This window comes from Artemia franciscana, chromosome 11 (assembly GCF_032884065.1).
Source record: "Artemia franciscana chromosome 11, ASM3288406v1, whole genome shotgun sequence".
Lineage (NCBI taxonomy): Eukaryota > Metazoa > Arthropoda > Branchiopoda > Anostraca > Artemiidae > Artemia > Artemia franciscana.
The window spans coordinates 11,826,558-11,849,027 of record NC_088873.1 but is presented as its reverse complement, the minus strand read 5'-3'; the positions used below and the strand labels follow the sequence as shown (position 1 = coordinate 11,849,027).

Genomic DNA, 22,470 nt, shown 5'->3' with positions numbered 1-22,470 from the left:
GAAAAGTGCCAAAATAGTTTTACTTAGGAATGATACAGCTGGGCCTAAGGGCGTGTCTAGGATTTTTGTCCAGTGGGGGGGATACTTATTCGGGGTGTTTGTAATTAAAAAATTTATAAAACATATCACTATTTTGTATACATGCATTTTGTTATTTTTTTACGATTCAATTTTACAATTTTACAGTTTTTACAATTTTTTTTTTGGGGGGGGGTCAAAACCGATACTTCCCCTTCCTCCCCCTGGGCACAGCCTTGTCTGAATCTATCACTACGAAGTTTGCATTAGTGGGTACCGTATTTGACAATTGGATATTTTTAGAACAGTAGAGGCAAATCACATGGAGGTTTACATGGAGGTAACTTCAATATAAACTTAATCTCCTTTATCTAAGGGCAGTTACTGATTTTTGGACTCGCCATGATCTTGAGTAATGAACAAGAATGATTTAGTTAATTCAGATTTATTCAATAAGTTTTGTATCGGATTCATTGAGTGGCATTGTTCATATGAAGAAACGTATTTTAATCAATCACTTATGGCTTATAACTTGAGTATTCATGTTTTTACTTTTCTGGTTTCAAATGTTTATTTCCGTGAACAAGGACGAACGAGTATGATTTAAATCAGGACCAGAACCTGTTCGACAGGTACACATATAATGCTTGTTTTCAGCGCATATAGGAAGAGCAAAAGAATATTTTATCAGGATTTAAATATCATATGACAAGCGGGCATCAGCAACTCTTGTGAGCCAATAGCTTTGCAAGATCACGTTAACACCATTTATAAGAAGCGTGGCGTGTAGATAGAGCAGGTGGGATATTCAGACCCATGACCTTGACTTCTCAAAATCTGTATATTCTCATAACCAAGGCTGTATCTAGGGTTTGGGGGGGGGGGGAATGTTTTCCGATTCATAAAAAAGTAACAAAAATGAAAATAAACTAATTTTTGATGCGTTTTTAAAGTTTGCTTGTGTAACCCCCCCCCCGAAAAAATACCTCCCCCTCCCCAAAAAAAATCTTGGATACGGCCCACCTCATAACTTAATACATTTTTAATCTAATAGGCTCTTATTAAATTTGTGTCCCTAAAATAAATTCCAGCTTACTCCCTCTGCGAGACACATTAAATTTGTTCAATTTTTGGGGGGTACTTTTTTCTTATAGCCACCACACTCAAGATCATGTATCGCAAACGTGAGGCAATAACCAACTTTCATGGTCTTTATAACAGACAATATTAGCTCCAGCTCGATGGGAATCTACATTGTATTAAATTAATTAATTAAATAATTAATTAAATTAAATTAATTTTAATTAAATATTGAGTTGGTATTTTGTTTAGATTAGTTTAGGTTGTGTATTTAATATAACGCGGTCTGGGACCCTTCTTCCATAATTCTTTGTTGTCGTTTTAATAATTTAGTTGATAAAGTAGTATATTTTCATCATATTTTGTTTTATTTCATTAGCATTAACCAAACTTGACTTCTCGACAGAACTTGAGTGTGGTGGCTACAAGATACAAGTTCATTTTTTTTGTGATCAAATTGTGCAGAGAAACAATACCGTACATCATACCGTATTATATGTTTTTACACTGCATTTTATCTTCTCGGCCGTTTTTCTTCTAGAATTTTTGAAATAAGTTAAATGTCACAAGCGTATATACCGCGCATATTCATTTGTTTGTATAAAATTCTGTTTTATGCAATTAAAGAGCAATTAAGAGTTAACACGATAAAATAGTGGAGGGGTCTGCCGCCTCACTGGGCCTCTACTAACTTTAATAGGATGTTATCGGACATTTTATTACAATAGCAATGTCATCCATAAATCTATCAATAAAATTAATAAATCAGTGCAATTAATAAGAATTTATCAATTTAATTAAAATAAAAACAAATTAATTAATAAAGAATTTATGCTTACACGATTTGGCTGACCACCTAAACTCGAAATATTACACAAAGCCACTTTAGATGCCATTCCCCCACCCTCTGTATACAAGATTGTACTTGAATCGTATGGAACAAAGTAGAATCGTCCATTTTTATCTGATATTGCTTGGTATAAAGACAGTAATTTATTTGGAATGAGGCATAAGTTTGAGAAAAGTATAAACGTTGGCGAAATATGTGGAAAAATATAGGAACGTTTCAAAAATCTTTGATATTTTGGAAGGGGGCATGAACCCACAGCCTCCCTCCCGAGCACAGGTGTAGACATGTACACTTAGCCTCCAACTAGTGGTTTGATGTTATGTCAATGCTGAATACCGAAGGTGCCATAGCTGAACATCCAATTCCCAAAAGAAAGAATTTTCCGAAGTCCATTTCTTTTTCTTCAATTAATGAACGAGAGCTCAGTTTTGCGAAATTCAGCATAATAAATACTTACATACGAAGATAGAAGGAAAATCCCCCAAGGCCATTTAATGGATATTTTGTCCCTTTTGAACGTGGGACGTTTGGACAGTGGGCACCAATTATCCATGTTTCCTTAAGATAATTTACTGGGAAAACCAGATGAGTGGAAAAAATAATTTATGAAGAGTTTTCGATAGAGTAGATTGTGTATCACTTACATCTTTCGGAAAAAAATCCGAAGGTGGAATTAAATTTTTTGTATTATCAGTCGATTTTTCTCTGATCTTCTTAGGAAATCGCAACAACGAGAGAAAATCACCAAAACCAGCGATTCCGGCAGGGACTAGAACCCTGCCGCTCATCAGTTTTTTTTTAGATGTCTCTTGAGGAAATCTGAAACTGTTACTTCGTATTCTGACCAAGCGAAATCGTTTTCGGGTGCGATTTTCCTTAATTGTCAAATAAACTTACTAAACAAAGGAAAACGTTGACGGAAAAATATTTTTAGACTCCTAGCCTTTAAATATTACTATATAGTATAATTTATTAGCAAAAAGTATAATATTTTCTTTGAATTCAGTCACTGTCTAATTTCATAAAATTAAAATCTCAGTTGGGACTATGAAAGAACAAAATAAGAAATATGATCTCTGTATGGAAATGGTACCGTAATCCGAAAACGATGCATGTCTGAAAAAAACGCGAGTTACCCCACTAGTCATTATTAGCCTATTGAGTAACCGCATGGGATTTATAGGAGTCAATTTGAATTCCTCTCGGTGGAGCTTAATGAGGTGTCTCGTCTCCCAGGCTGAATGGCCTTTTTTTCAATACGATACGAGGGGATCTGATTAATCTTGTATGTTCTTTTCGACTCGATTGGCTTTGTCATTTTCTCCTGTTTTGTATTGCAGATTAGATTGTCGGTTTTCGGCTGATCTGAACAATAGGAAGAGATATGGACTGTCGTACTTCAGCGTATAATAAAAATTGAGATGTGGAAATGTACTTGCTTGCTTTGTTCATTAGCAATATAGAATTTTCTGAATTTCGCTAATTAGCATCAGTAGCTCACATTAATCTCAGTGGTGTCGCATGCAATGATAAATTAAAAAAAGGTGTGAAATCAGCACATTTTTGCCCCCTTGCATTTCAGGTCTATTAAAACCTAAAACTGTGTTTTTTTTTTAAGATTATGAAAGTTCGTAGCAGGATAGGGATTAGCAATATGGAATTTTCGAAAATTTGCTAATTAGCGTCGTGAGCTCACGTTCAGCTCCCTGGTATCGCACGTAATATTAAAGTAAAAGTAAAAACAGTTATTTGGCCTCTTGACCCATCTTCAAGGCCATATCCAGGATTTTTTTCGGAGGCGGTTTAAAAAAGAATTTTTTTCCCGGGGGGAGCTACACAAGAATAATTAAAAAAACGCATATAAAATTTGTCTATATTAATTTTTATTACGTTTTTACGAGTCGGAAACGAGTTTTGAGACGGGTGTTCAAACCCCCTACCCCTCTGGATCTGGCCTTTGCCCATCTTTCCGTCTATTCTGAAAACCGTTTTTTTTTTTAGGTTCTTTGTTTCAGAATTATAAATTTCTTACTAGATAAGTTAAATTCGACAACGCTTTTCATGCTTAAATTTCAAACTTTAAAAATCTGATGACTCTCAAAGACAACCACACCTTCAATGAAAACCTACACCCCCTTAAGCTGTTTGATGCTATATTTTTTCATCTATCTTTGCTCGTTTTTCACGCACGTTTCTGATCTTTATGTTTGTCACCCGATGCTACCATAAACTGCATACTGGGGACTTTTTCATTCAAAATAGAATTTCGTGTCTTAACTAATATTTTAAAGAAGTATGTGGTAAGTTTTCACTCAACCAGCTCAATTATATTTCCTATGCACTGTCCTTAGTACTTGACGCATGTTTTCCGTGTTACTCACGATAAAAACGGCAAAATTTATGATTTGAACGTCATGGAGCGTTCAAATTGTTTAGTGAACTTTATGATCGCTTGGAACTTACCTGCCTGTTACTACTACTACTACTAACAAATCACCGCAGCAGTAAGCCGCCTGAGGCCAACACAGCTACGCACGCTCCTCCTCCATCCAAATCTATTCAAAGCCTTCCTCTTTACACCCTCCCAGGAAGTTCCCATTTCCTTTAAATCTTTCTTACATGCATCGTCCCTCCCCAGACGAGAACGACCTGTTTTCTGTTTAGCCCTAGACAGTTGGCTGAAAAGGACAATCTTCGGCAGGCTGTCATCCTTCATCTGCAGAACGTGCACTAGCAATCTCAACCTTCTTTCATTATAGCCCTAGAAAGCAAGGTTGAACCACATTTTTTGTACAGACTACTGTTTGAAATACGGCCGGTCAGCCGGGTACCCAGAACAATCCGTAGGCAATTTCTCTAGAGAATATCAAGGAGGCACACTCGTGCCTCTATAAAGAGGCGACACACGACAATGTTAAGCGATCTTCGGTTCCAGTGGTCGCAGAGGGATGGGGAGGGATGCATTTCGTAGCCCGAGCTCCAACTAAGAAACCTGCAAAATTTCATCCCCCTCCAACTTTTCCTTCATGGGGAAAATCTGGCCGAAAGTTTCGACTCGTCAACCCCAGCCCCCCTTTAACGTTGTCCGATCGGGCTGAAATTCACAAGTTAAGGTCCCCTAGGGCCCAGGAGCTTATCCGCGAAATTTCAGCTCGATCCGATAACTCCTTCCCTGTTTTCCAGAAACCACGCATAGCCACTTAAAATTCATTTACTTTTTTTTCCTAGACGCCTACAGGTCACATCCGACATCGGATCTGGGTGTACGAAGACTCATTCGATGTGGAATTCTCCGAGTAAGTGCCCATGAAAGTTTCGTAGGAAAATCTTAACCCCCCGAAAGTTTCGACCCCCTAACCCCACCCCCCCCCCCTTTTAACGTTGTCCGATCGGGCTGAAATTCACAAGTTAAGGTCCCCTACGGCCCAGGAGCTTATCCGCGAAATTTCAGCTCGATCTGATAACTCCTTCCCTGTTTTCCAGAAACCACGCATTAGCTAATTAATTAACGCATTCTCTCCATAAGAGCCCATGTTAATTTGAAATTTTTAAAAATTATTGAGAAGTTATATTTACACACATGCAAGTTATTAGCTCAGTTGGTAGAGCGTGAGACTTTTAATCCTCGGGTCAAGGGTTCAAGTCCCTTACGGGCGGTTTTTTTTCACAACATCAAAAAAATTTTGATAACACCTGGACAGCTTATCATTTGAGAGATAACAGAATATTAGCTTCTTATGGGCAAAAGAAACATTTCGGTCATTCTATCTATTTTTTTTCTATTTTATACAATGATTTAAAAGCGGGGCGGCAGCCACCCAAGTTCCTCTCCTAATTCCTGTACGAGGAGTACAGGAATTATTAAATTACATCCACCATGGATTGTAGAAAAACGTACAGAAATAATATGAAAAAAACTTCTTTTTCTTAAAGAGTTAAAGAGGCTGCGTCCCAAAGTCGAACCTTAAAACGTACAGGAATTAGAAGAGGCAGTTGGGGGGCTGCCGCCCCCCAAACCCCCAGCTTTTAAAGACTCTTTTGTACAGGTTTTTTTTTTGGGGGGGGGACTTCATTGGTACTAATTACTAGTTTCGGCGCAATGGTTCTCCTGTCCTCTTGTGTTTAACATTTTTCGAAGTTATTCCATTATTCATTCATTTCAATTTTTTGTTAATTAAAAGAGGGCCTTTCCGAAGCCAAGAGCGGGGGATTAGCAAAAAATCAAAAAACCTGTACAAAAGAGTCTTTAAAAGCTGGGGGTTTGGGGGGCGGCAGCCCCCCAACTGCCTCTTCTAATTCCTGTACGTTTTAAGGTTCGACTTTGGGACGCAGCCTCTTTAACTCTTTAAGAAAAAGAAGTTTTTTTCATATTATTTAGTAAAAATTTATCCGCTTTTCGGAGCGCCCATGCTTCAGAGCCATATTTGACCTCTGTCATCACCGTACCTTCCAATTTTCCAATCTTGGTTGGCAGACTTCTCTTCCTATTCTTTCAAACTTTTTATGGCACTTGATATTTATCCAATGACATATATCGATCGCATATTCTGTCGGTCGTTCTGTCGGTCTCGGTTTTGCTAGTTTAGGCACTTCCAGATAAGCTAGGACGATGAAATTCGGTAGGCGTATCAGGGACCAGACCAAATTAAATTAGAAATAGTCGTTTTTCCGATTCGACCATCTGAGGGGCGGGGGTACGGTTAATTCGGAAAAATTAGAAAAAATGAGGTATTTTTAACTTACGAACGGGTGATCGGATCTTAATAAAATTTGATATTTTGAAGGATATCATGTCTCAGAGCTCTTATTTTAAATCCAGACAGAATCTGGTGACATTGGGGGGAGTTGGAGGGGAAACCTAAAATCTTGGAGAATGCTTAGAGTGGAGGGACCGGGATGAAACTTAGTGGGAAAAATAAGCACAAGTACTAGATACGTGATTGACATACCCGAAACGGACTCGCTCTCTTTGGAGGAGTTGGGGAGAGGGTTAATTCTAAAAAATTAGAAAAATTGAGGTATTTTTAACTTACGAAGGAATGATCGGATCTTAATGAAATTTCATATTTAGAAGGACCTCGTAACTCAGACATCTCCAAATCTAGAGATCTGGTGTTGTTTTTTAATTGAAAGTAAGGAGCGACATTAAAACTTAAAACGAATAGAAATTACTCCGTGTGTGAAAGGGGTTGTTCCCTTTTTAATAAAGTAGAATTGAGAGAAAGAGTCAAACTTTAGCGTAAAGAGCGTCAAACTTTAGAAAATACCTTTCGCTCCTTACTTTCAGCGAAAAAACTAGTTTTTTGTTTGTTTAATCTTCCAAGAAATAAACACAAAGTGCAACCAAGGGGACAACCAATTTGGATTTTGCTAAGGCTTCGGTGTGCAAAACGCACATGCAACTTTTTTGGCTATTTTAGAACGCTGTAGGATGCTGAAAAAGAACCTGCATGTGTGTGTAATCGACATTTCAAAGGCGTTTGACTTAATTATCCATTCACATGCTATTTTTTCTCAATTGAGAAATGGAATAAACCCTTTTCTCTGCCGTCTCTTATGGAATTAGTATGGTAATGCGTCCATACGGGCTAAAACACTCGTTATCTCGACGTTGAAAGAGAAGCTTCGAAAATCGCACGGGTTGCTTGCTCGAGTTAAAGGCCAGTATCACAAAATAACCCCGGGTAGACTTTGCAATGCTTTTCTTGCACCGCATGTCTTCTTCTTGGTTCCTTTGTGGAGTCTTCACAATATCTGAGCGGAAGAAAATTAGATCTTTATTCTTTCGGTTTCGCAAATGTCTTTTGCAAATATTTCGAGTAGATATATCGTATTCGATATTTCTTCAAAAATGGACCAGCTTGTGGATAGGTTCCACAAGCGTCGAGAAAGTATTGTCGACTTTACACTTAATTGTGTTGCTTAAGTAGATGAGATGTTGTTTACTTTTCTTGTGAGTCTTTTCTTGTTTATTGTTTCCTTTTTTATTTTATTTTTCTGTATTTCTGTACTCCTCTAAGTGCATTTTATGTATGTAAAGAGGGTTTAAATAAATTATTATTATTTGGCTTAACCACCATGCAATTTAACCATAATTCGACTCAACCCCATGCAATTTAACCCCTGCAACAGGTTAAGTAGAATAGGGGCTGAGTTGCATGGGGGTTGGGTTGCACGGGGTGGAGGCATAACTTAACGAGGGTTGAGTTAAATGGACAGGATTTGAATACGGCTAAGTTAAGTGAAGACTGAGTTACACGTAGCCTACACCAGAAAACATTTAACGTACTTAGTAAAAAAAAAAGAAATTGAATCAGAAGTATATTTTTAGTACCGAAGCTAGTTTTTACTTACGCAAAAGAAACACTATTGGGTCCTTTGTACCGAACTCCTGGGGGGAGGGTGTCATATCTACCTGTATCTAACCAGGACACATGCATTTCAAAAAGAAAAAATATCGCTTGAGTTTGGTCAGCGGTTCAAGTTTAGTTAGGCTAATAAGAATTAAGACACTGACAATACTTTCTATTTAACCCAGCTCAGCCATAACCATTCCATTGCAAATTTAACAAGTGGTATTAAACTGTTTTCTACTTTTTTTAAAAGCTTCTCATTAGTCTGCCACGTTCAGACGTTTCCCTCTTTTTTTTAAGAAAAAAAAAATCACCCTCACAACCTTCCCGTGGCCCCTTTTTATCATAACCAGTCTTTTCTCTTTACATCGCATTAATCATTCTGATTTTCACCCCACCCCCTTCCTTGCGGCGATTGTGCATTTCAGAGATTTTGTCAACGAGTTCCTTGTTATCGAATTAAAAAGATGGGGGGATAATTAATAGGACAATCAAGGAAAATGAGATAAGGATGGATCGGTGGTTTGTTTGTCCCTGGAGCCCATTTGCGGAAGAGTTCCATAATTAGATCATAGACAATTGGAGTACTTAGGATTTAATCATAGCTATAATTCATGGAATGTCAGTGATAAACTGCTTTTCTAAGTCAGAGTTTTTTCTAGCGCGGTAAATCTTGAAACTGAGGAAAAAGGATCCATTATTTCGTAGATTGGACCTTTTGTTGGTGCCTTCACACTACCCCGTAGAACTTTTCACACTAGCATAACTTAAGACTTTACGTTGCTCTATGTAGTCTTGCAGAGCAAACTTTGTCCGCAACGTAGGTAGTGTGAAGTAGACTCAAGCCAGAGGCGGTTTTAGGGGAGGGGTAGAGGAGACACTTGCCCCGGGAATTTTAGGGGTGTAAAATTTCAAACAAATAATCTAACGGTTATAATCATTTCGTAATTTTTGAAATCGTGTTAGTAAAGTAGAGGGCATAGTTAATTATTAATAAAATAAGTTAAAAATAACTAAATAATAGTAATAAAATAATTAATAATAATAAAATAATTTAGACAATTAATAAAAAAAATAATTAAATAATCAATTGAAAATAATTTTGTTAATAAAACAAAATTACTAAGAAAGGAAGAAAACGAGGATAATAAACAGCAAGTGAAAAAGTTGAAAAACTATGCAAATATTTTGGTCAAAACTTTCAGGTAGGGTCGTATCCAGGATTTTTATTCGGTGGGAGGGAGATTACAAAAGAACTATAAAAAACGCATCAAAAATGTGTTTTTATGTGCTTTTCCCAGTCGGACAAATAGTTCGAGGGGGGAGGGGTCAAACCCAGACTTCTTCCTTGAATACGGCGTTGCTTTCACTGACAGTTTTATTAAAAGGAGGGGGTAAAATAACGTCAAATTTTGTGCTGGTTAGGGTAAGAGACAATTATTTCCGATCAGAACAAAAGAGTATATGCTTTTATTTCTGTTTTACACTTGCTGTCCGACAGGGTTCGCTGCTAGTATGTATACATTCCCATGAGTTTCCATCCCATACATGTTTGTATTATGAAGGAGCAATTTTTTAATTGTTTTTAATTAAGTTTTGGTTTCCGGTATTTTGACAAACGTTTTTAAGGTCTTGAAGACTATAAAATTATAAACTTTTTTTGCCTACTTATTACTTCCTGTATTTTCCGTACATTTCCTTTATAGTGTAGTTAGTTTCCATTGCATTTTGTTTAATAAAATTGGAGATTTTATTCCACATGTCATGAGAATATTTAAAGGTTGAAAGAATAGTATGTTTCCTTCTGAAGGAATAGTATCCTTCAAAACTGTTTGTACCGACAGATACTCCTTTTGCAGGAAACTAAGATTTTATCAAAAGAGAGCCAGATCTCATTTGCTTTCTTCTCTATTATAAGTAGCCTATTAATCAGAATCAGTATATCCTGTAGCGACAGAAGAGACTAACCATTTATTGTTACAGTTGTGGCGGGGGGGGAGGGGGTTGAGGGGAAACCGGAAATCTTGGAAAACGCTTAGGGTGGAGAGATCGGGATGAGACTTGGTGCGTAGAATAAGCAAATTTCGTGGATACATGATTGACGTAACCAGACTGGATCCACTCTCTTTAGGGAGTTAGAGGGGGGGTCCAGTGCTTTGGCGAGTTTATTTGCCTACTTATTACTTCCTTTGACTCGCCAAAGCGAGTGCTTTGGCGAGTCATTTACAAGAAACTCAGTGGCGGTTCTGATCTCTCTTGCGCCCGAGACACAAAAATTGCCAGGATAAGTTTTAATAAAATTTCATTTATTAACAAAATTATTTTCAATGTATTAATTGATTAATAATTTTTGCTTAATTATTTTTTCATTTATTATTGAAATTAATGACTTATTATCAATTACTTTAATTTAAATATTTTTGTTATTATTTTTTTTAGCTTATCTTTATTTGATCATTTGATCCATAATTTATTAATTATTTTCAGATATTAACTCCACCTTTTAATCTATTTAATAAAAATAAAATTTCAAATTAAAAAAAAAGATTTAACCATTAGATTATTTATTTGAAATTTTGCACCCATAAAACGTCTGTACCCAGGGCAAATTTCCCCTCTGTCCCTCCCCTAAATTCGCCTCTGAAGAAACCCCATATCTCTCTTTTTTCCCGTTCCCAGATGAAAAACCATGCTCACTTTTTTCCTCTCATTGTTTTCAGATGTTTTAATACAACAAAGAAAAATCGTACTTAATGTTTATATCATCAACATTTAATATTATCTTTAACCTTAAACTTTTTTAGTGAAAGCCGGAACTAGGAACCAGTTACTGAAATTTAGCGTATTGTACTTGCTCTATTATGACAGTTTCTTTTTCAGACCAATTGTCTTGATCTTCTTGGCCTTTCTAGGTCATAGTATCTTTTTTACGACTATGGTTGTCTAAGACCTAGTAAAAGGGAAGGAAGATCAATGGCATCACAAGGTGTGCTGGGGCATGCGCATCCACCCATTTATTGCTGCCCCCAGTACTGATAATTCCATTCCCCTTGCTGTTTACAATAGCTTTTAGTGAGAACCCCCCGCCCCTTGGGCAGACTTGTGTCGTTAGCTCTTTTATTCTTGGTTTTGAAATTATAATCTACAAAAATAAATTTAGATGGATAAATATATTTTATTTCTGACGCATATCTTTGTCATTAATTGAATTTGTTAGACTCTGTGCTAAACAAGCCAAGTTCGCTTCTCCTACAAAGATTAACAGAAATAGCATTTGAGTTTCATCTTTCGGGGGACGATCAACTTAATTTGCATAAAAAAAGAATAAAATCCCATTTTTAAGAAAGACTCTCGTCTTCCTACAGGTTTGGTGAATTTTAAATTCTGGTTGTTATCCAAATGACAAATAGAGCCATACTATATAGTATTCTAAAACTAACGCTGATTATAAAGGATTTAAATTCTGTTTAAATTTGGGAGCTTGTCCTTCAAAAAATCATTTGGATTGGTTCATTTTAACACCGATCCAAGGAGAAAAAGTGGTTATATTCTCGTGTTAAGAGTATATTAATTCCATTGGTTTATTTTTGTGACGTTCATCATAACGTTATTACTCGCGTTGTATTTATTTGCTGTTGCTCCGTCAAATTTTGAGTCGTTACAGAGATTGCAAAACCTGATTGGTTCTTTTGTGTGATATTTTAAGCAAATAAAAAGAACGTAAAGTTTTTGGTCGCAACATTTTTCATATGTAACCTCCCTCTTTCTCTCTGATTAAAGCGTTCCTTTCATTTAAGGCTAAACAGTAGTAAAGGTCAAAGAAGCGATCAGTAATAATACAAAGAAAATCAAATAAATGTTTCCCTGTAAATGGGTTTATCACTTTAATTAGGTTTGAAGTGGGTTTGAAATTAACTTAGGTTTGAATTAGGGTATTGAAAGCCATGGTAATAAGAGTGGTTATGTGTGGCTGGTAAACGTCAGACTTGGCAAGGTTGAGGAAGATGCGGTTTTTTTCGGAGGAATTATGTAAGGATCGTTTTAGGTACTCGTATGACTGGCCCTATATCAAACAACAACTAACTACAACTATTAAAAGCTCACCGCAGCCCCAAACCACCGGAGGTCAACATAGCTACGAACGCTTTTCCTCCATCTCAAGCTGTAAGAAAAATGCAGATCATTCTCACTTTATCGGGCTATTAGAGACTAGAGTCGGGTCTAAGGAGCTAGATGGGACAAGTGTCCAGGGGGTGGCAAAAAAAGCTCAAACTGTAATATTACTGGATAAAAATTGTGATGTTTACAGCATTGATGGTGCGGCAAAGTCTACGTTTGTCCACGGCGAAGTCCACAGGGAAAATAAACCTTAAAATGATTAAATCACGTTTTACAGCTGAAGGATTATCGATTGCCAAAAATCGTGCTCTTTGTTTATACTCTGGGGCCAAAAGAAATGCAATTCGTCCTTGAATGGGGTTAAAAGAAGTAATAAAAAAAAGATTCAAAGGATGGCGGAACTAAGCTTAAGGGAGTCAAGAGTGAAGCTTTGAACAGATAGGGGTTGGAGAAGGAGCGTGCGCATCTGTGTTGGCTTAAGGCAGCATGATGCTGTAATTAGTTGTTAATAGTAGTAAGTTGAAGCTAATTTACAGACTAGTGTATACATTTATTTACATTTGTTTGTACCGTCCTTGTTGTTTAAGTCTCAGGTTCTTACATATTTCACAAGATTTTCATCTTTGTCTAGAAAGGGGCACTTCAATCATGTGGGCCCCTTGAAAATTCACTAGTATATCTACACAATGATTTTTTCGTGATGATGCTCTCATAACTTTCTGGGCGTGTTCGTTGATGTTACTGGGTGCGGTTTCTCTATCAAACTGTACCGTTAACATTTTGCTAAATTATTTTTAACCTTTGTTTGGTGCAACATCAATTTTTAATTTGGTATTATCTCTTTTGTTGCTTCCAAATTTTGAAGTCAAAGAGTATAATGTGTATATTTTGATGTGGCAAAATATATGTTTCTTATTTGCTTGATGCTCTGAAACTGCGTATTTATACAAGCATAGCAGCGAGTAATTTTCATCAAACATAGTCAACAAATGCAATCAGTTTCTGAAATGATTTGCGGGTGTGCCTTAATACTTGTTTCATATGCAAATATAGGTGCAATTCATGGAAATTTTGGAGATTCTTCTTGGGGGGGGGACGACATCCTATTGGGGTTTCGACGGACCCCCACCAGAAAACAGAGGGTTGAAAATGTGATGTTTGTCTTTTGATCCCCCCACCCCATCGGGTTAGATTTGTATTTACCTATGGTTATAGGCACAAGGCGTGAGGACACCCTGCTATACAATAAAGCAACCGTGGCGTAGCATAAATAACTCTATTTGAAGAAACATCAGTGGAATTAGTCTTGATTACTGCTTATCAGTTGTGTTTTGGTGCTCTTTAAATAAAAACCAATTTGTCTTTAAATACTCACACCCTGTACTTTCCGATTGTGTCCGTAAATTTGTACTGCACAAAAATTCAGCAGCAATTTGTTTCTTTGATTTCGATGAATGCGAGGGGTCGCCCACTTTCAGCAACCTGATGTACATCTCGAAGCGCCACGTGTGCTGCGCAATTTGGTCATGCGTGGCATAATCCCCCTAGGGCTTGGTACAGTTGCGCCACGCTTGGCATGGCTAACCCGGTGCACGTAACTTCTGAAATTCGGCGACTACTCGGATGGAAATTTATTTGTTTATATAAACACACAAGCAATTCTGTCGCATTGTATAAAACAATTGCCCCAAGGCATGTGCGCATTGGTGGAAACATCGATATGTTTACCATTCTCCCTATATCATTATTTTGTTTGTAATGTTCGGGATAGCCATGATTCCCGTTTCGACAAGGGCTCAATTATGGCAAATGTCATCAAACATCTATAATACAATAAAGAAAAGTAATAATTTTATATGAACTTTTATTTTTTCTGGAGAGGGAGATGGAACCAAACTTCCCCCCAACAAAGCAATGGTTACTGATTGCATATATATATATATATATATATATATATATATATATATATATATATATATATATATATATATATATATATAATTTATTTTCATTCTTTTTTAACCTTTTGTAGCAGATTGATTTTTAAGCGGAAGTTTTCTTCTAATTAAATTCGTGTCATATTTTGTATTCTCTCTGTTCTTCCAATTTTATTGTATTTCAGTTTTAACACTAAAATTGAATTAAAATAACGTCAGAAACACAAACGTAAACTGGTTATCAACTTATGATATGTTTACATCATCAGCGTTAAAAAAAAAAACAACAACTATCTGTTGCCAAGTTAAATGATAGTTTCTTTTCGGAATATATGCACAGTGAAAGCTTTTGATGACGTTAAAAGAGAAAAGTAAGCCGTGATTTGGCTTTCTCGGGTATTTATGCACCCTACCCGAAGGCAAGGCCGGGCAAGGCTGATTAAGCGTATGCCAATTACTATAATTCCGAGGCAAAATTTTGGCAACCTGAATTTTTGGAAGGACATCCAAAAAGGACGCGTGAACCGTTATCAAACATTTTTTGGCTAATGGGTTTGTTTTGGTCGCGTGCATGCAGTACCATGTGAAAAAAACCGGTAATAGTTTTAGGCCTATTTTTGTGAATTTTTAGGCTTAGGTATGAATTGGGAAACATTTAAAGGTTTGTATCATGTTAAAGCATGTTTATGGAAAAGTGATTGCAACCAATCTAACTTTAGGAAAACAGAAAAAAAACTGGAACTGGAAAAACTGGTATAAAGGGGTCATACTGCGCAATACTTCGTGAATTCTTTTAAAGAAAAATTATAGGTTATTATGCAGCTGTTTTAATTGTTGCAGAAAAAGAACCAATTCCCATTGGATTCTGAAATAAAAATTGTGGTCTCCGATCAGGCTCTACAGAGTTTTGGAACCGCCTGGCCCACCACCCTTGAAAAATCAAAACTTTTAGGATTTCCTCCTATAATCCTTGTATATGTAATGTAAAACATCTTTTTCTATTATTTTTTCTTATTTAAGCCTCTGAACCTCATAGTTGTGCAGGCATGTGTGGGGGGGGATCAGGCATAAGCATTTTCACCTGGTTCCATTTGATTATTTCTGCTCATATCTCATTATCCAGATAAACAAAAAAACAAAATAAAATGTGAATAAACGAGGATGGGCTTCTAAAGATGTTAAAATGAAAATTAACTTGTTTCATCCCCTCCCCCCAAAAAATAGATATAAAGGTTTCCGAAACAGTTTTTTTTACCTTGTTTCTCTAGCCTTACTTTTATTTGTTTTAAGCAAACTTATAAGATAAAAACAATTACCTGAATCTACTGTTAACATTTCTCGACTCAGATGTCTAAATTGAAACAAGATTTTTTTTTTTTTTTTTTTTTTTTTTTTTTTTTTTTTTTTTTTTATGCGTGTGTAACCTCGAATAGGGTTACGCTACTCTTCTTGAGATAAATATTTTTGTCTCCCTTTTGAAAATTTATTTAATGTGCAAAATATTTTATATTTTAGACATTTTAAAACTATTTGAGGTCATTTTAGTAACTGCTAATTGAACCAGACATGTATGTAAAAAAAAATCCGCATTAGGTGGAGGGTGCCACCTCGAAAAAGTAAAAATGTTTGAATTACGTTGATAATATGAGGGATTATTGAAAAGTATGAAGTTTTACAGATTTTTAGTGTGGGAGGGGGTGTTGGAGAAAAGCCCCCTCCTCTCTACACAAGTGTCTGACGTAAGCATACGCTATTTCGGAAAATTGTCTAATATCTAAAGGGCACAAATTGCGATTTTAGCTTTCGTCTTGATTTTAATTCTATTGAATTTTGTTTTTCTATTCAAGAAAGTAGATCGTTTTCAGCTTTGTTTCTCCCTTTTAAAAATTCATTTAGAAATTATTTTAAATTCCTTTTAAAAAATCATTCATTTAAAACTCGTTTAAGAAAAAACTTGTTTTAAAACGTTTGATTTTAAAAAAAATCAAAGGAATTATTTTAAATTCCTTTTAAAAATTCATTCATTTAAAACTCGTTTAAAAAAAACGAGTTTTATTTTAGACATTTTCAAACTGTTTAAGATCGCGTTAGTAAATTTTAATTGAGCCAGAGGCATACTAAGAAAAAAAAAATCCGTATTATGTGGAGGGTGCAACCTCAAAAAGTAAATAGGGAAATTACATTGAAAATGTAAGGAATTATAAAAATCACGGATTTATTGAGGGGTATGGGGACAGAAGCCCATCCCCATCTACGTACGTGTCTGACAGAAGCATACGCTATATAGGAAAACTCTATTATCTAAAATGCATCAACCTTGATTTTAGCTTTTGACCTCGCTTTCAAGCCTACTAAATTCTATTTTTCTATTCAGGATGAATTCCATCCATTTATTGAGGCGCTGCTGCCACATGTAAAGGCTTTTTCATACACATGGTTCAACTTACAAGCGGCCAAAAGGAAATACTTCAAAAAGCACGAAAAAAGGATGAGTTTAGAAGAAGAGAGGAGGGCGAAGGAGGAGCTTCAGGTATGGCCCTGCTTTAATTCTTTTAATTTAATTAATTTAATTTAATTAATTTAAATATAATTAAATTAATTTATTTAATTAATAAAATTTTAATTATTATTAATTGTTAATTATAAAATATTTAAATAATTAAATTATCAATAATTAAATAATTAACTATTAATTATTTAAATAATTAAATTAATTTAATTAAATTAAATAAATTAATTTAATTCTTTCTAATATACCCCGTTTTCAATTTATTTTGTTAATTATGACTACCTGAACAGCTCGAAACGGAGTTGTTTAGGCCCACGAAACGAAGATCAGAACCGCCGGTTTAGACCATGGAGGTCTAGTGATTAGACCAATTCTTTTTAAGGTATATATATTCTTTGCTCTCAGTTGAAAATTGAAATGTTTATGATGTCATTCAGATGTATATCATGCTGAATCCAAACAATACTTAAATTATTTTTATTTTATTTGATTTTCATTTCATCCATTTTTATTTATCTTATTTCATTTTTTTCTGTATCTTTTTCTTTTACTTTACTTATTTTTTTGTTTACCTAAACAACTCATGTTTATGCACTTATCGAAGTGACATGTGTGAAAAAGTGGAATTTTTCTAAGCTATTAATGTTTGGAGATCAAGGAAGATGTAGCCTAAACTGTTGTAAAAAAAGAAAATGCCTTAACCGAGTTTTTTAGAGTGTTGGCTGTTTTAAGTGATTTGAAGGGGGGTGAGTTACTTCTTAGCGAGTTACTAAGAAGTAGAGACGTCACAGCATTTGATTTCAAGAACTTAATGGTCTTTCCTGAGGGCCCTCCTCATGCCGAGCTGCGTTTCTCGTGTTAATGCTGTAAAGTAGCTATTTTTTATTTTTTTTTATTAAAAAAAAAATAGTTTGACTGCTAAACATCTTGAAGCGCCACACACGGGAAATTTCCTGCCAATCGTGTCTCATCACGCTAGGCGTGGCAGGCTTGCCTGTGTAGCATGTACCTTCCGGTACACAGGGTTTCCAAAAAATGGTGACCCCTCGGTGTACTCTGTTTAGGTCTTAAGCATAATTAAATAAAAAAAACAAGTTTTTTGAAATGAAACTAAGGAGCGACATTAAAACTTAAAACGAACAGAAATTACTCCTTATATGAAAGGGGTTTTTCCTCCTCGACGCCCCGCTCCTTGCGCCAAAGTTTGATTCTTTCTCGCAACTCTACTTTTTAAAACAATAAAAAACTTTAGCGCTATCTACGCTGAATGCGATTTTCATTATTTCGTTAGCGTAGATAAAGTTTTTTATTGTTTTAAAAAGTAGAGTTGCGAGAAAGAATCAAACTTTGGCGCAAGGAGCGGGGCGTCGAGGAGGAAAAACCCCTTTCATATAAGGAGTAATTTCTGTTCGTTTTAAGTTTTAATGTCGCTCCTTAGTTTCATTTCAAAAAACTTGTTTTTTTATTTAATTTCTGAAAGTTTTTGAATTAATGCATGTCTGATTTTGGCTCTCCGTACATAAATTATTAAAATGAAATTTGCATATTAATTCTTTTTTTGGCTAAATGGCTTTCTCTTAGTTTTGATCAGACGATTTTGAGAAATAAGGGGTGGGGAAGGAGGCCTAGTTGTCCTCCAATTTTTCGGTTACTTAAAAAGGCAACTAGATCTTTTAATTTTTAACGAACGTTTTTATTAGTAAAAAAATACGCAACTTAAGAATTAACTTACGTAACAAACTTTTATATTCTTATATTTTTGATTATATATATGAGGGGGTTGGTCCCCTCGTTAATACCTCGCTCTTCACACTAAATCTTGTTTTGTCCCAATTCTTTAAGAATGACCCCTGAATCAGAAAGGCCGTAGAATAAATAGTTAAAATTACATAAAAAATTTTTAGCATAAAGAGTGAAGTATTTATCTCCTCCTAAATACCTCGCTCTTTATGCTAAAGTATTTTTAGAACCCCTCATATGCGTAATAATCTCTGTTCGTTTTAAGTTTTGATGCTTCTCGTTACTTTCAATTGAAAAAACTTTTTCATGTTTATATTTTCATTGTTTGTTTTTTTTATAGTAATGCTAGAAAGTCCTGCGCCCTTTTGATTGAATTTCTCTTCCCCCATGAAATATTCCTCCAAGAAAAGATCCTCCCATATAGCCCCCTCCCCTGAACCCCACACCCAAACCAAAAAAATCCCCCTGATAACGTCGGTACACTTCCCAGTAACCATTACTGTATGTAAACATTGGCCAAAGTTTGTAACTTGCAGCCCCTCTCCCAGGGACTGTGGGGGGTACGTCATCCCCAAAGACATAGTTATTATGGTTTTAGACTATGCGGAACAAAATGGCTATCTCAAAATTTTGATCCGTTGACTTTCGTAAAAAAATGAGCGTGGGAGGGGGCCTAGGTGCCCTCCAATTTTTTTGGTCACTTAAAAAGGGCACTAGAACTTTTCATTTCCGTTAGAATGAGCCCTCTTGCGACATTCTAGGACCACTTGGTCGATACGATGACCCCTGGGAAAAAAAAAACAAACAAAAAAACAAATTAACACGCACCCGTGATTTGTCTTCTGGCAAAAAATACGAAATTCCACATTTTTGTAGATTGGACCTTGAAATTTTTTCTATAGGGTTCTCTGATACGCTGAATCCGATGGTGCGATTTTCGTTAAGATCCTATGACTTTTAGGGGGTGTTACCCCCTATTTTCTAAAATAAGGCAAATTTTCTCAGGCTCGTAACTTCTGATGACAAAGACTAAATTTGATGAAACTTATATATTTAAAATCAGCATAAAAATCTGATTCTTTTGATATATCTTTTAGCATTGAAATTCCGTTTTTTAGAGTTTCGTTTACTATTGAGCCGGGTCGCTCCTTACTACAGTTCGTTACCACGAACTGTTTGATTACAGTACAGCATATGTACAGTAATGCAATCAGAAAACCTACTTTCAGCGTTGGCAGATTGTGGAATGTTGCATGTTTACTCGTTGTTTAAGAAAATTGTTTTATAGCTTCCAAGTTAGATGGGCCATTTATTAATGTTTGGTATCTCCTAGACGCATCTCTTTTTTGACCTATCTTGATTTTCAACTCAGCAATTACTGTGATTTCGTTATATTCAAATTTGAAATGTTCAAAAGTTCTGTCTTTTACATAGTGTGTTTTATTGTTGACTGGCGAGCTATTTTGTGGCGGTTTTAATCACTTCCTCTTTAATATCATTATCGTTATTATTGCGAGTAAAATATATTAAAATGTGTGCCTTTGTTTTATTTTGAGTTCGGAAAATTTTAGTGACATTATTTATTACTCACTATTTTCTTCCTAACTTACTCTTAGAACTGCCTTAATTACTGCCTTAAATTACTCATATATATATATATATATATATATATATATATATATATATATATATATATATATATATATATATATATATATATATATATATATATATATATATATATATATATATATATATATATATATATATATATATGAAATTAGAATCGCATTTCTGGTAATATAGTTGAGGGAGCTAAGTCATTCCTTGGAGTACAAGGCCGTTTCTTTACTAAGAAAAGATTTGAAGCATCCTTGAGTTGGTATATGCTGGTTTTTTTTTTTTTTTTTTTTTACCAGCGACTAAGGTTTTATAAGTTTTTGTTCTAGTTGATATCGGGAGTAATAGTGAAGATATCCTTCCAGATGTTTATGTCCCACTGTCTTATGTAACTGCCCATATGAGTGGACATTGGCAGAGGGCTATGGCCCATCTAAACTTTGAACAATTGGAAAAAACAGATACTTCAGGCCTAATGCAATTAATTAATCTGTATCATTGAGTATCCTTAAGGGGAAAAAATGTTATAATTGATATCATGTCTCAGTAGATGAAAAGTACCAATAATTTGAAACTGATTGCTCTTGCTAATCGAATACAGTACCCTTTTTTTGGACTGCATTAAGCACAGTTTCCTATTCCTTTTTTGCTAATGGGAACATTCGTCTTCTAGCCAATAGGCCTGTGTACCTACTCTGTCATCATCTCTCTAAATTTTCTAAGAGTAATTCAATTCCTATTCGTATATGTTTATCCCTTGACACGACATCTGATTGGTTAGATCTATTGCTTCCCTTCGTGCTACTTTCCCGGGAAATTTCCTTTGAAAAAGTAGATATGTACTGGTGAGGAGGAGCTATAGAAGTAACTTCATCGTTAGAGGAAAACAAAATCGGCAATGCCTAGTCGACAGAGGAATGAACCCCAACTAGTTGTTTCTGTTAGGATAGTTCTTTTTGGCACCCTTGCAGCGACTAAGTCCGCACGCAGTTATTTCTGCAATAGTGGGGGGGGGGCAAAATGTATCATCTAACGTCTATTGGGGTATTATTTTTTTAATTTTATTAATTAAAAGACAAAAAGGGCATTTTCAATGAAAATACTCAAAAGGGTATTTTGAACATTTAGAGAAGAGGGAGACAAAAATAGAGTGGGACACAAGCAAATATAGACAAATAGGAGGGGGGGTTGGTTTTGTTTGGAATTATAATATAATTTACCCCAGTTATTGAAAATTTTGGTTTATGGAACACAGAAGGGGAAATCTCGGATTTGACAATTGGATACGTATCCTTTGTTTAAAAATCAGCAAGAAAAGCCAATCCTTTTGATGTATTAATTGTTAGCAAATTTCGTTTTTTTTTAGAGTTTCGGTTACTATTGTGTCGAGTCGGTCCTTACTTACAGTTCGTTACCACCAACTGTTTGAAAATATTCTTGGGATACGGCCTTGATCGACTCTTATAAGAGTCGATAAAAGCTTTGGCCACCCAATTTTTATGGCACTTGGTATTAACCAAGTGACATATAGCAATCGCAAATTCTGTCGGTCTGTCGGTCCCGGTTTTGCTACTTTAGACACTTCCAGGTAAGCTAGGACGATGAAATTTGGCAGGCGTATCAGGGACCGGACCAGATTAAATTATAAATAGTCATTTTTCCGATTTGACCATCGGGGAGGGGGGGGGAGTGGGGGGCCGGTTAATTCGGAAAAAATAGAAAAATTGAAGTATTTTTAACTTACGAACGGTTGATCAGATGTTAATGAAATTTGATGTTTGGAAGGATATCGTGTCTCAGAGCTGTTATTTTAAATCCCGACCGAATCTGGTGACATTGGGGGGGATATGGGAGGGAGAAACCTAAAATCTTGGAAAACACTTAGAGTGGAGGGATCGGGATGAAACTTGGTGGGAAAAATAAGCACAAGTCCTAGATGCATGATTGACATAGCCAGAATGGATCCGCTCTCTTTAGGGTAGTTGGGGGGGGGGGGTTAATTCTGAAAAATTAGAAAAAAATGAGGTATTTTTAACTTACGAACGGGTGATTGGATCTCAATGAAATTTAATATTTAGAAGGATATCGTGTCTCGGAGCTCTTATTTTAATCCCGACCGGATCTGGTGACATTGGGGGAGTTGGGAGGGGGAAAGCTAAAACTTGGAAAACACTTAGAGTGGAGGGATCGGGATGAAACTTGGTGAGAAAAATAAGCACAAGTCCTAGATACATGATAGACATA

At 35.7% G+C, this 22,470-nt stretch overlaps 1 protein-coding gene across 7 annotated transcripts in view; it reads left to right on the top strand.

Moving 5' to 3' along the window:
- LOC136032811 (nuclear factor 1 X-type-like) overlaps nucleotides 1-22,470 on the top strand; it is a 138,645-nt gene that overhangs the window by 20,597 nt on the left and 95,578 nt on the right. For all 7 annotated transcript variants that reach the window (XM_065713209.1, XM_065713215.1, XM_065713214.1 and 4 more), the window contains exon 3: nucleotides 16,732-16,887. In XM_065713209.1, coding sequence (XP_065569281.1) covers nucleotides 16,732-16,887 — 156 coding nt within the window. The remainder of the gene's footprint in view (nucleotides 1-16,731; nucleotides 16,888-22,470) is intronic.